Source organism: Aythya ferina (genome assembly GCF_964211825.1).
Source record: "Aythya ferina genome assembly, chromosome: 1".
NCBI classification, from domain to species: domain Eukaryota; kingdom Metazoa; phylum Chordata; class Aves; order Anseriformes; family Anatidae; genus Aythya; species Aythya ferina.
Window position 1 is genome coordinate 147,767,731 of NC_140296.1, and position 14,714 is coordinate 147,782,444.

The 14,714-nt window shown below is 40.8% G+C and overlaps 2 protein-coding genes across 3 annotated transcripts in view; one reads left to right on the top strand and one right to left on the bottom strand.

Annotated features, from left to right (window-relative positions):
* TBXAS1 (thromboxane A synthase 1) overlaps nt 1-3,877 on the top strand; it is a 244,211-nt gene extending 240,334 nt beyond the window's left edge. For both annotated transcript variants that reach the window (XM_084536293.1, XM_084536292.1), the window contains one exon: nt 44-3,877. In XM_084536293.1, coding sequence (XP_084392419.1) covers nt 44-118 — 75 coding nt within the window. In that variant the 3' untranslated portion in view covers nt 119-3,877. The remainder of the gene's footprint in view (nt 1-43) is intronic.
* Nucleotides 3,878-5,046: 1,169 nt separating this feature from the next.
* LOC311444867 (protein mono-ADP-ribosyltransferase PARP12-like) overlaps nt 5,047-14,714 on the bottom strand; it is a 17,054-nt gene continuing 7,386 nt past the window's right edge. The window contains exons 8-12 of the mRNA XM_084536279.1: nt 12,092-12,188; nt 11,028-11,106; nt 9,607-9,737; nt 8,798-8,946; nt 5,047-8,010 (exon numbers count right to left, since the gene is read on the bottom strand). Of these exons, the coding sequence (XP_084392405.1) occupies nt 7,736-8,010; nt 8,798-8,946; nt 9,607-9,737; nt 11,028-11,106; nt 12,092-12,188 (731 nt within the window). The 3' untranslated portion in view covers nt 5,047-7,735. The remainder of the gene's footprint in view (nt 8,011-8,797; nt 8,947-9,606; nt 9,738-11,027; nt 11,107-12,091; nt 12,189-14,714) is intronic.

The window sequence follows — 14,714 nt, forward strand, 5'->3', positions numbered from 1 at the left end:
CTAGTACATACCATTGTACATAAGATGTTCTTTTGCCTTTCAGATTCCTTTGCAACTGAAATCGAAAGCCACGCTTGGACCAAAAAATGGAGTCTACATTACACTAGAATCTCGCTAAAAGAAAATGTACATCCTGAAACCTCTTGGGATAGAACCCCTTGTTTAGTGACTCACTGGGTATAATTATTTTTCGAAACCCCAATGACGGGTAGGAGCCTAAGTCCCACAGCAGGTGCTGTCTGACTGACCTCCTATGGGAGAGCTTCAAATCACTTTTTAAAACGAGGTCTGGGCTTCACAGTCACTTGGTGGTTTTCAAATTGCTGTGAATAGTGTATGTAAAGAAGCAAGCCACTCTCACTAGCTTTTCTACATTACACTTCCTTTCACTCATCTGTAAGAGGCTTTCTCAATGCTCAAATTCAGTGAACAGAGCAGGTGTTAAGTGTACACTAGATTTATGATAGGTTTTAATTACCATTCATTATCTGACACATTCTGCTGATGCACTTATAAATCCCTACTCCAGAAAAAGCCCAAGAGACATCACAGTTATAGCAGAAGAGCTGAAATTCAGTGCATTGGATTTTATCCTGAACTGTGCTGAAAATCAAAGCTGAGTCTCCTGCACACCTAACCTCTCCTTATGTCTGTAAAGTGGAAAGAGCAGCACCTTCTTCATGCTTTTGAAATGTTTTGATATACACTTAAATTAAAAATTTGCACTTAGCACGTTTCATTGACACGACTGAAAAGGAGTGAAGAATTCCCCTGTTTGCCAGTTAAGTTCCAGCAACCAAGACCAAAGAAATGAGATGGTAGCCATTTTGCTGGTTACTGAACTGATGTTGGAAAGGTGGAGGAAAATAAGATACGAATTTAAAGGAAGTGGGAGGACTGGGGAAGGTTTAAGGGCAATCAGAAGATGTTGGTATAATGTCTGCTTCACTGCTGTGAGGCCTTTCTTTTCCAAGCATTGCGGCTGACACCATTGACTAGCTCATTGACTCAAGGAAATTAACAGTGCTGCAAGCACTAAAGCCAATGTCCAGGGAGTGGGATCCAGGACGATCAGTCTCAGCAGCTCTTTTGACTTATGTGACTCTGGAGCAGGTCATGTCCTAAGTGCCTCACTCCACTCAGGTGGGATTACCAGTTGCTACAGCAACGGATCAATTCAAGCTGTATGGCTGTGCACATCATTTTCACAGCCAGAGCAGCAGTATGCTTCCTGTCTTCACATTCCCCCCATGCTCTTTCCTGCTCCTCTACAAACCCATTCAATCACCACACAACTCGTAGGGCACCATACAACAGTGACTGATAGACTTGAAAACTTCAGGGGGCTGTAAAGCAAGAAAACAAAACCATTATAGGAGATGATCTCAATTTGAGGGTCTTTTTTTTTTTTTAGGCATTGGTTTGTTTTTAATTTTTATAAACAAACAAACAAAAAATATCTTCTGGAATTGTAAGGATAAGGAAGCACCTTTCAGTTCCTTACAAGTGTTGATCTGCCTGTTGATATACTCTGCTAGAGGTTTCCTTAAGTACAGCATGTCTCTTGGTGGGATGCACAGAGAAGTGCCATGGCAGCAGTGGGAAGAGACTGACTGCTCAGCTTCTCTGCAAGGATTGCTGGAAGGAGCCATCTGTTCACTGATCCCTAGCTGTAGTTTCTCTCCAGCAAGCACCTTTTGCTGCCTTCTTCCCACATGCTGCCTTAACGCTGATCAAATTACTGTATCTTGCTCTTGGAAGGCGTTGTCTTTTTCTTTCATGGGATTTCTTTTTTTTTTTCATCAGAACTGTAGAGGTAGCAGTGAAGTACTAACATGGCATTCATGGATTTGTTCCTGTTTCCAAGGAGCATCCCTGTCATGATAAACAGAAGTGCCCAATTACAGACAGTGATTATATGGATTAGTGATGGAGTGACTGCTAGTTGTAAAGCAACAGGATGTATATATTCTAATTTCTACATGTTATTCATCACTTTTTCCTCTTGAAAATGGTGTGCTGACAGCTGATTTTCTGGCCACCTTATATATACAAATGGCAAAAAGTTGGATGATCCGTGCCTAAAAACTTCCTACCTACCTGACTGAGCAGAAAGCTCATGCCAAAGTCTAAATAACTCAGCCATTAAAGACTTGTTCATCTCCTCATTTTTTTTTATTTTTTTTTTTTAACTGTCTTTTTTCTGTATGTAAATTATCAGGTCTTTGTGTGCTTCATTTTGGAATGATTACTGCAACCTAAATGAAACTGGTGTGTGCTTTTTTATGGGCTTTTCTTATCTGAACAGAAGTTATCTTGCCTTCTCATCTGAATCTTGTTTGTACTCTCAGTATTTATCTGAGACAGTGCCACTCATGTAGAGTAGCTGAACAACTCATGTTTCTGGGGCTGAACAGAATGCTATCGTCTTGAATGCCATGCTGACTCCGCTGGGAAAAAAAAAAAAAAAAAAAAAAAAAAACTGTTCTGCCATGGCCACAATTGTGCATCACATTTTACAGGCTCAGAAATTGCACTGAGAGTCTTTCCCAACTACTTCTAAGTTGAACTCAGACAGTACTCATGCAAATAAACTCACTTGAGTGTGAGCTAAAGTCATTATTTTCCAGCTCCCCTGCAAAAGTTTTGGTTACATTCTCAAAAAGGGAACAAGACCAAACTGTAGAGGCTAGGCTGTAAAGGAAGGAGTATCTGTTTTCACCCGTCAATCTGTAGCAGAGGAAATATTTTTTTTTGCATCTGTAAGTCAAGGCAGATTTCTGAAAGTACGTCATCCCTTGTTCTACACGCAGGCCTAGCGAGACAGCTAGAGAAGACAGACAGAGAACAGGATGCCAGCTTTCCAGAAATACAGCAAGAGCCCCAAACCATTTCTTCCTCTTAAACAACAGCTGCTGATACAGCCACCAGACACTGCACAGTCTTCCGTTTTACTAGGATACTTAATGATGCTGGGCCTCTCCCAGGCTGTGTGGGCTCAGCAACATGCCTAAGGAAAAAGTTGTGTTGAGGGAACAGCCCTGCTCTGGTCCCCTGGAAGCGCTGGCAAAAAGCGAGACAGGAGACTGACAGCAGTGCTCCAAAAAGGAACTGGTAACAGAGTAGTAATCACAGGGTGTTTGCAACCCTATATACCATGGTCCCAAAGTGATCCTCAGCAGATTTGGCTCTAGAAGTTAATAACAATAATACATATATATATATACACATATATTTAAAAGGTACATTTATGGTTGCAACATCAAAACATAACCTTGTATCCTAAAGCTAGGGAGAGTTAGCATTTCTGGTACAAAAATGCTTCTTTCTAAGAACAGCAGTTCATTCTGGGGAGGAATAAGGAAAGTGGTTTAAAATAATTTCTCGCCTCAGAAACAGTAAGTGTGTTGTCTTGCATTGCTGAGCTGTGGGCATGTTTAAAATTGGGCATGTCTGTTCTACAAATGGGTCCTAGTCAGTCTCTGACATGATATGAAGCAAAGGCTGCTTGGTAATGGAAAGCTTCTATTAAAAACATCTTCTGGGACTTTGCAATCATTACTGAAATCTGTTGGTATAAAATAGTATTTTTAATGAGACTGCTGAGATGATGGAAAACCTTTACAGTTTTGTACTTCAGTATCCTTGGAAAAACAGAGTCAGGTATTACAAATTATTATGCTGGATTGATTGCAAATGTAAGTGCTCTATTCTAAATTGGCATAAAACTGCTGCATTTCCTCTGTATGTGACACTTTCTTAAATGACCAACTTCTCATTTCCTTTTGTTAAATGATGTTTCCATCTTAGACACAGTTTCACCTACTATCAGAGCCTTCTGTGCAATTACAATAGTAAATATGCCAAAAGAATCTCAGACTGACTTATGAGCTCTTTATTTCATTGCTTGGTTCACACTGGCCCTGCTCTGATGTCTGATCAGTCCCTAAGAAGTTCGCTCCCAGCACTGCTGGGTGCTGTGCTGTGTCCAAGGCGGGATGCAGGTTTCCCTCCATTGCTAGGATTTTTGCAAGTAGAGCTGAGTCTGTGACTAGACCAGCCTGGGACATGACAGGGAGTTATTTAGGAGCCAGTTGGACGTGGTCTGTAAAGCCTACCGCCTGGTAAAATGAGTGAGTACCAATAACTGTGGGTATGAAACAGTGAAATGAGTAAGTACCAATCACCCTGGCTGTGTAAGTCATCCCTCCTGGATTTTGTGTTGGAAAAAGCACACCTAGTAAAGCAGCATCTCCACAACTCTCACTTGCCCTTCAGCTCAGAGGCAGCTTTGAGCAATGGTTTCTAAGAGGTGAATGTGGGTGCAAGTCCTCTCCAAGCCATGCAGCACTGAACACACTACCCCAGCTGGTGTCAGCCACTGAAGCTCCCTTCATCCACCACCCCTGCTGCAGGTATCGCGACTGGCTGGTGCGCTGCCACTCCTTTGGTACCGCCACTGGTAGACAGGACTTTGACTACCACAGTTTATAAAAACTAGGCAGAATATCCAGACATGCCTGATTACAGGTCAGCCTCATAAGCAGTGCGGTGGGTTGACCGTGGCTGCCTGTCAGACCTCTGCCCAGCCTGGTGCAGGGGCAAGCCATAAGCTACTGTGATCCGCACTGCACTGCTGGCATAGGAAAGCTGTTTGGCTTCTGCAGGCTTGCCATCTATCTTAGCAGAACAGACCTGCTACTAGGAAAAGGAAACAACCTCCACAGCTTATCTTTCTCCTCATGTGGCACGGGAGTGAGTGAGGGGAAGAGAGAGTGAAAGACTATTATGCTGTTCATGCTGTTTCCTTTATCTTAAGTAGTAAAGAGAGATCCTTATTGCTCAGAAAAGAGGCTCAATACCATTTTTTGCTTAAAGTTTAGCTTTAATGCAAACGACTTTTAACTCAGTTCATTTCTAAATTAAATCCTGACAGCTGTACAGAGATTCCACTACTTAACAGCAACGTCTTTAAGAAGTTTCCAAGAACTCATAAAGGTCATCAAACACAGTGCTCTTAGACAGAGGAGAGAGGAATACAAGAAATTTAGTGGTTTGAATACCTCTTTATTTGTCATACACAAGAAATTTACCACTGCAGTTTCAAAAGTGGAAAACATGGTGATTTTTCTCTTTTGGGTGTTACTGGAGAAGTAAGATATGACAAAGTAACACACCCAGCCATTTTATTCATGTTGGTTACTTTACTTATGCACACATTTACACACATGCACTCACACACACAGACACCCACCTCCCCATTTATTTCCCCCCAGGAATAAAGGTTTTAAAAATATTAATGGTTTTATCCAAATTAGCCATCAAAATTGTTATTAAAAATATCTCAACTTTTTGCATGAAAAAATATTTGTTTCCGTTTTCTGGCAAAAGAGTAATAACTTTTCACTTGGTTCAAGTAGTCAACAATGACTTCAGCTATTTCAGAAGAAAGGCGTATGCCATCAGTATTCTCATTTGCCATGAACATCCGGATGAACATGTCTTTGTTTTGGCAGAAAATCTTTTCTGCACAAGTAGCTCGAGCTTTCATACATCGTACAGCTGTGTAGATTTAGAACTTAGTAGCATGGTACAGTGGTGGACTTTAGTACTAGGTTAAAGGTTGGACTAGATCATCTTTTCCAACCTGAATGATTCTATGATTCTATACTGTCTTCAGTGAATTATTATTTGCTGACATTAGACTCATTAGACTCAAGAGAAAGAACATAGTCAACTTGCTTTTCCACGTACTTACTGGATTTTACTGGGTTTAAACATGAAAAGGGGTATTTTCATTCAGGTATCATGCTGCTAAGTTTTACAGTTCATATAAAAAGGAGTTCTGCACAACCTTCTTCTGGCTAATCACAGCTCAGCTCCTGGGATACAGCACTGAAGTAATAAAAAGTTGCCTGACAGACACCTGTCAATCAGTATTCAGAAGAATTAAAAAGTACTTCTAGAATACAGGTAGAGAGAAGCTTTTTTTGGTCACAGAATCACAGAAGTTTTGTCACAGGTTGGAAGGGACGCCTGGAGTCCAAACCCCCTGATCAAGCAGGCTCAAGTCCAGGCAGGTTTTGAACATCTCCAGAGAAGGAGACTCCACAACCTCTCTGGGCAGCCTGTTCCAGTGCTCTTCACCCTCACAGTAAAGAATTTCTTCCTCATGTTTAGATGGAACTTCCTGTGTTTCAGGTTGTGCCCATTGCTTCTCATACTATTGCTGGGCACCACTGAAAAGAGTGCAGCCCTAATGTCTTGACGCCCTTCCTTCAGATATTTATTATATACATTGATAAGATCCCTTCTCAGCCTTCTCTTCTCCAGGCTAAACAGACCCATCTCTCTCAGCCTTTCCTCATAAGAGGAAGGCGATGAGATCCCCTCATCTTTTTCATAGGTTTTGTCTACGACAAAAAGGCTTTCTAAAAGATTTGTGGTAAACTATAGCTAGTAAGTACTCTTTTAGGAGCATTAAAGCAGTGGTAAATGCAGAATGTAAGTATCTATGCATCAGCAACTTTAATCTTAAGAAAGACCTGACAGTTCAAGATTTTTGATTATCTGCATATGCCAACTGTACAACACTAATAACATACAACATCTTTTGCTGAGAACAATTAACTTATTCGACTTAATCTTGAGATTTTAGAAGTTTCAGCTCATTGGCTGAAGACTGCTCACAGTCAACTACTTTTTTTTTCCAGCAAGGAAGTCCTGACACCTTGATTACATAGGTAACCAGCATGTCTCCTGCAACTAAAGGCGCAGTACCCCTAATGAGAGCAGGAGATAGTCATTCCCTGCCTTTCGCAGCAGTTATAAAAGAACTATGAATATACTTCTAAGAAACAGTTTATTGTTAATCAAGCAATACAAGCACTGCATTTCACTCCTAAGCATGATAGTCTTAAATGACTTCTCTTTTCTTCACCCCACACCTGCCAGCACTATTTCATTTGTAGGCACAGCAAAAGGCATGAAAACTTTGTACTCTCACAAACCTAAACAAAGAGGTTAGTGACTTGATAAATGTCAGCTGCTTAAGTATCACAGCTCAAAGCAACCCTTGTTCTGGTTCATATCTTTGCTACTTGTTTTAAATGAGGAAACTAACAAGAGAAAATAAGTCTCTGCTCCTGTTCAACAAATGAAATTTTAATTTTCAAGGCTTTGTAGGTTATGTAGGGACAAAAAAAAAACAGTGCTGCTAAAAATTTATACAAAGAGTTAACTACAAGAGACAGGCTGTACAGTCTCATTTGCAAACGCTTTAATGCCTACTGTTGTAGACTATTAAAAAAGAAGGTTTTATCAAATTTTGAGTTAAAAAGGTAGAAGGCGACAACCTCTGAACGATGAACATTGGTAAAGATCTATCCTGAAACAGCTGTAACAAAATGTTATTTAAACTTGGCAGTCATAGCCAATCTTTATGTTATAACCATCAGAGGCTCCATCTAGTAAACGCATAGGAGCCTCAGAATACTACGAATGCAGGAAAAGTTGATACCTTCTAAAAACAGGAGACAGACTGAGGATTTTAATTCTAAAACATCCTTTGTGTCTTTTTACCCCTTGTTTTCTATTGCACAGGAAGGATAGAGAGAATAAACATCTAACTGCTCACCTACCCAAGTACACAACTTACAAAAATCGCTTTTCTCAGTTATGCCAACACTAGAAAAGTGTTTGTAAGAGCTAAACATAACAGTGATTTGTTTTGCTGCTACCACAGTCTTGCATTTATCTGGTCAACATATTCTATGAGATACTCTGGATAAATCTGCTGCTTCTCAAAGATGACAAAGATAGAAGGGTTTGAAAAGTTATTCACACAACTATCATAGAAGTTCTGGCCGTCCTTCAAGGGAGGAATTACATAAGAGGAATTACCAAGAGTGAACTCTCCCACCAGCACCCGTGCCAGAAACATGGTCTTGGGGGATGAGTCTTCCCTGCAGTAGTTGTCAGAGTAAGATGCATCCCTCGCAAAATAGCTTCCTGCAGAAAAGACACCAAGTCAGGGTTGGTAAGACACCAGAATTGCAGGGAAAGATAGGATATAATGCAAAAACACACTCGTGACCATGAAGCAGTTCAGGAATGACCCTTCTAAAGCCTTCACTTGTCCTGTATGTCCTTTTTAGTGGAAATAACCACTGTGTATTACCTACACTTTTATTTTCCACAACATACATGTTAAAGAGCCACAGAAGTGATGTTTTAAACATGATCATATTCCTCAAAGACTTTCCTCCTGACCCCCAACCTTCCATCTTCCCCACTCTCACCCAAGTTCTTCTCTTGATAGTGGCTACTAAAAGTCATTAAAACTGCTTCAGATAGTTTCTAAGTATTCAGCTGCATGGATGGATAGTCAGCCTGTCTCGTGACTGTTCCACTTGGTAAGTTGATCTTTTCCTGTATACAGGACAGTGGGTAGGAATATAATTTTCTAACAAGGCAAAAAGCTTGTAACCAGGATGGCATTTATGCTCCTGGCAAAAAACAATTAATGCCATGTTGCCTTTTGCAGGAACTGGGAGAAACTGCAACAGAAGTAGGCCTGGACTAAGCTTGTTTGTTTTTGTTCAAGGACAGAATGGAGCACAGGAGCCAAGGCCTTTCATTATGCCTTAGCTCCAAATGATTGTTGCCAAAGTCACACATATTGTTCACCACAAGCCCCAGAATGGCCAAGTGCCCCCTTTCTAACTTCACACCTCTGTAGTAGCTACTGGGATTTTTTTTAGCAAGCCTAAGGTTAATGAAAGAGCTGAAAAACAACCTTTGCCATAGACTGTCCCATGAAGGCCACAGATCCTCCAGTCAAAGTTTTGCTGACAGATGGCATCAATGTGTTTTTTGCTGGTCCCATGAAATAAGAAACGCTCATCTGTCTTTCCACCATTGCTCTTCTGCATTTTTTCCTTCTGCCTGCAATGAAAAGCAGTATCATTGTAGTTCCGCAGTGACTAGACAGGTTCCAGCTGTACTAGTGCTCAGAGACAAATTCTGAAAATGCCTAAGTTTTGGACGGACACAGTACGGTGTTTTCTAGCTGGGTTCGAATATGCTTTCATTGTACATAAGTGCCTCCAGATATTTAACAATTAAAAATGTTTTGTTCCTTTCACTGCTTGGGAGGGAGAGGAGATTACCATTATCTGCTAAACACGAGTTCATGTTAAGGCTTTCCCTCAATAAGTGTTGTACTGTGCTGTAAAAGCTTTCAGTTCTGACCAGCTTCAAAACAGTGTTAGCTCCAGACGTGACTGACTTCCAGCTTCAAGGCTTCAGTGGAAAGCAGCTGGCCTAGACACAGGCCTGGCAGACATCAGAACTATTTGCTCAGAAGAAAGGTTTCCTCCCACCGAGCTCATCTGATTATTTGGAGCTCTACGTCTTGATTGGGTTCTGGTTTGCTGGTACATCTTTATCTATGTGTTGATTCTGGCTAGGTATTTCAGCGGGGGAGTGGAAACAGATTGTGAAATGCAGCTGCATTTCAGGAACACTTGTCTATCTTTAGCATGCAACTAACTACAGAGACAACAAACTTCATACACACATACCAGAGCAGTACTTTACACGTACCATTGATACAGTTCCCAGAGAGATGGGTTCTGAACTCTACGAATCCTTTTAATAACTGTTTTTGGCATTGTGCGTTGAAAGTCTGCCTTGACTTTCTTGTATTCATCAGAAGAACTGTCAAGATCAATCAGCTGTAGGGGAAGAGATTAAAAAGCTGCTCTCATCTTTTACTAAATCATAACAAAGCCACCCTACCTAGTGCGCTACTCGGACCTTTAAAGTCTTTTCTGTGAAATAGAGACACGAACAGCAAAAATACTCTTGGATAAAAGGCAGATTAGAGATCCCTACTCTCTAAAAGTGAACTCAGCTAGGGAACGTGAACTACTAAGGGTTAAGACACCCAGGTTGCTTGCTCACAGGACATTGAAGGAGCTGCATACTTTTGACCAACCAGCCCCTTTTGCTCTCTGTGCCAAGATACATGTGCACGCACCTATTGAACACTACCTAAATACATAGAAGAAATGAGAACATAAATACAAAGAATAAAGAATTTATGTTGCAGCAAATCAACGAGTACCTCTACACCCATAATCCTTAAATCTTTATAGTTTATCTCTCTACAGCCAGTGAACACAAACACTCTACTGCCTGTCAGGTTTTGAAATAAATTGAAAAGGCTTTATCTGATCAACCATTTTAGGGAAGAGTAGGGACATGCTGCCAAAAATCAGTTCCTGAAATAACAATCCTGAAAGCAAGCAAGGTTTTCTAGTTGCACATTTCCATGAAAAACATCAAAAATAGGGAAGGCTAACGCTGACATTCTTTACTGACAACTTGTTGAGGACGTGTACCTTACATTTTTCAGGTTAGCCATTTTAATGATTCACAACAGAACTCTTCTGTAGGCATAATTACTACAGTTGACAGAGATGGTGGTGGAGACAGGCAAAAAGTCAAAGGTAAGTCATGCAGCTATTAACTGGTTGTGTTACAGAGGTAAAAAAAGTTCACTAGAGTTATGCTAACATCCTCATGCCAACCTGATTTCAGCAATGCTCCATAGATGTACAGCTGTCTACTCACATAAACCTCAGGGACTGGCTACCCTTAAGTTCCGAGGCACAATTCATCTCTGATGTTTCATGACTTGCTGGACTGTTTTTAAAGCTAAGCATCTTGGGCATCAGTAACAGTCTTGCTAATACGGTAATTTGCCTTCAGGCCAGTTTGCCAAGGACTGGGATTAATATGTAGAAGTGAAAATTAATGCTGCCATAGTTACAGTGCCACTATTTGCTAGATTAAACTTGGTTCCAGTTTCACCTCTAGGCTTGCCCAGTGTGATATCAGGCTGAAGGTTACCAATACCTCTGCGTTATGTTACATATGAAACAGTCATCTACAAGGGCACTGTGACATAACAAACCTGCATACAAGAACAAGATGAAGAGATGAAACAAAAACCTCCAAACCTTGAATCCCAGGTCAGGCAGGGCGGATTTGTCCCAGTGAGCTGGAATACCCTTAAATTCTTCGGTACGCTTACAGCCCCTGTACATTAAAAGACATTACAAATAGGCAATTAAAACACAACAAATACTTACATTTTATATGCGTATGATACTAAACATTTTTGCCAAGTTTGGGGAAAATACAGGCAACTTAACATATTCAGAAACATTTCAAAATTGTCTTTTTAGTTCAGCAGATGAAAATATTTTTCCAAATCATTATGTCAAGACTTATGGCAGGAAGGAAGATGCCAAATGAACAAGGAATTTAGATATACGCTGAACTAAAGATGAAACTAGTTCTCTTAGTTGCAAAGAGTTGAATCTACACATAAAAGCCTTGATAAACTGGGGTAAGTACATAAAAATGCATCTACTATCACATCCGTATGTCAGAAACAGGACAGATACAGCCCTGCCCTGCTACTTCCACCCCCATTTCAGTTAGTATGTTTAGCTGTTCCTTCTTGTGTTGTTTAAAGAAACCACTGTGTGCTGCAAGAGAATGCATAAAAAAAAGCTGTTTGTTACATGGAATTACATAAAACTTCTTTTTTAGAATCCCATCTTTTGTCTCCACCTCTGCCAACTACTATGTACCTCTCAGATCATCTGGTTGTTCTCACAATAATTGTTTCTAAACTCATACCTAGCTTTGAAAACAGATCTCAGATGTCAGAAAAGGTTAGTGTGCTTAAACTTCATTGCTTCCATGTGTATCAGCTACTTTAATACAACAGCTCCCTGTAATAAGCAGCTCCTCACAGCATTGCTACAAGTTGAATTATCTCCTACTTTCTGTGGCCATGCCCAAAGGCGTTCACCCCCAAGGCTTATGAGTTGCTTTAAATCTGTTGGCCAGGCTGGAACACTGACCTGGCTACACAGTGATGTAGGAAAGGTTATGTCCCTCCTCTAACTGCCTTAACAGATGCTCCTTCACCTTAACACCCTTCAAGAGACTACATTCACGATGCACTATTTATTACACATCACCCCAGAATGAGCAATTGCATGTACTTTACCTTGCTCTGGCCTTTTCTACGTCTGTCTGAGACACAAATTTAGGTCTTCTGCAAACTTCTCTCTCTGTTGTATAGTGAAGGTTTTTCTGAATCATGGCTGGGAAAAAAAAAAGAAAAAAAAAGAAAACAAAAAGTTGTGGTTTAACCTGGCATGCAACTAAAGCACCACACTGCCATTCATGCACTCCCCTGCAGTGGGATGGGGGAGTGAATGGAAAAAAAAGGTAAAAGTGCAAGAACTCATGAGCTGAGATGAGGACAGTTTAATTGGAAAGTGAAAAAAAAAAAACAGTAATATTAATAATTAAAACAAACAGGTGATGCACAACACAATTGCTCACCACTCACCAAACAATGCCCAGCCAGTCCTCAAGAAATGGCAACCCCTCCCCAGCCAGCTCCCCTCCATTTTATTGTTCAGCATGATGCCATGTGGCATGAGATACCTCTGGTCAGTTTGGGTCAGCTGCTCTGGCTGTGCCCCATCCCAGCTTCTTGCGTGCACCCAACTTCATTGCTGGCAGGGCAGCACAAGAAGCCCAAAGTCCTTGATTCAGTGTAAGCACTGCTCAGTAACAACTATGTTGTAGTATCAACATTATTTTCATCTGAAATCCAAAACGCAGCAGCACCATACCAGCTTCTCTGAAAAATTACCTCTATCCCAGCCTGTCCTGAAACCCGGACACAGAACAATCAGCACGGTGTTTCAGAAAGTCTTTGCAATACAGCAAAATTTGACAAGATGTTTTGCCAAAAATGCTGAAAAAAAAGGAACCAAACTGTTCATCTTGTCACAGACATGGAACCCCGAGGAGGATGTGGAACCCACGGTCTATCTGTATAGCTCAAAGAGAATTCAAGTTTCCAAGAAGGATTCCAGTTTCAGTTTTGCTTTATAAGCTTTATAAGGAATGATAGACACTGGATGAATATTTTCCCTTCATTGTTCCATCATCCACTCTTTACCGAAGATGTATTTGGTTATGACAGTGAGTTGCATTGATCTTAGCTACTTTTTTTTGATGCATCAGTGTTTGTTTCACATTTTTTCACAATTACAGCAGTCTGAGGCAGATAGGAAATACGAGTTGGATCAGCAAGAGGTGCCAGGCCAATCTTTTCCTCACTGGGCTGAAGGCTTCAAAGTTACTTGCTTTACTCAGCTGAAAATCTCCTATCTTAATGGTCTCAGGTAGCGCCAGGGGAGGTTTAGATTGGACATTAGGAAGACTTTCCTCATGAGAGGGTGGTCAAGCATTGTAACAGGCTGCCCAAGGAAGTGGTGGAGTCCACAACCCTGCAGGCATTTAAGAAATGTGCAGATGTGGCACTAAGGGACACAGCTTAGTCATGTCAGTTGGTAGGTCAGTTGATGGTTGGACTTGATGATCTTAAAGGTCTTTTCCAACCTCGATGATTCTATGATTCTATGAAAAGGATCATTGTAAAATAAATATCTACTTTTTCTCCATGGATTGTATCCCCTCCTTCTCAATTTGCAATCAAGATATTGTCTTCCTACATGTATCTGTAGATTTCCATCCCTATAAATGAAAGCTAATAGGTGTCATAGGCCATTCATTAGTGACCACCACCAGAGACAAATTACAGCAACCTGAATTTTAGAGTCATCATGTTCTGGATCTTGGGTCCTCTTGTAGCTATTGCCACACTGTATTTGCAACTATGAGTCAGAAACAGACAGTAGAATGGGCCTTCATCTACAGAGAGAGATACAGAGGGTAAAACAAAACAGAACAACAACAAAATACACACCACTAACACCACCCACCTCTCGGCTCTACCATGCACAAAAGCAAGCTTTGGAAGAAGTCTCCATTGCATTTATTTGCCTTGGTTACTAAAAAAGCCAAAACCTTAGGAAAGGGATTAATTTACTATGCAATTTTCTAAGCCAACAAGTTCCCTATCCCTTCCCTACCCCATAGAGAAGATTCTAGTACTGCTTTCAAGTGAATTGCAAACAACATATGCCCTTTCTGCTTGTTTTCTTGATGCAGAATGAGATAGTAATGGGGAGCTGGATCAAAGGCAACTAAAGCAACATGACAGTCCAGGCAGGTTGATCGTTTTCCACAGCCTCTGAAAAGGACACTTGGAAAAGCAGCTGCATTAGAGAGGACAGCTACATATTCTTAACAAATGATTTAAATTTCCTGAACTCTTGAAAAACACATCTTTGTACTTTGACACACTCAAGGTATTTCTGCAGCCCTTCCAGACAGGCAGAGATATGCAAAGAAAATGTCTGCACAAATCTTGCCACGCTAAGGAACCATCTCACACCTTGCCAAGAATTAATTTTTTGCTAGCCATTGATTAAAGCAGACCAAAACCTAGCTTGCCAAGTCTTCCAGAAGCTTCTAGGCATCAGTGTTGGTACTAGTATCAATAGCTAAGTTGCCCTTTCACTTGCTGGCAGACATTTTTAAGCCTAACACAAGAACTCCTAAAAAATGAAAGGTTTGGAGGAATAAGGATGCCATTGAAGAAACTAGCGATTCTTATCCAGAGAACTTTGGTAGGAGTTCTGTTTCTGTGAGGAAATACAGATCAGACTTGCAAGAGGAAAAAATCGTATCCTGCACAAATGTAGTTT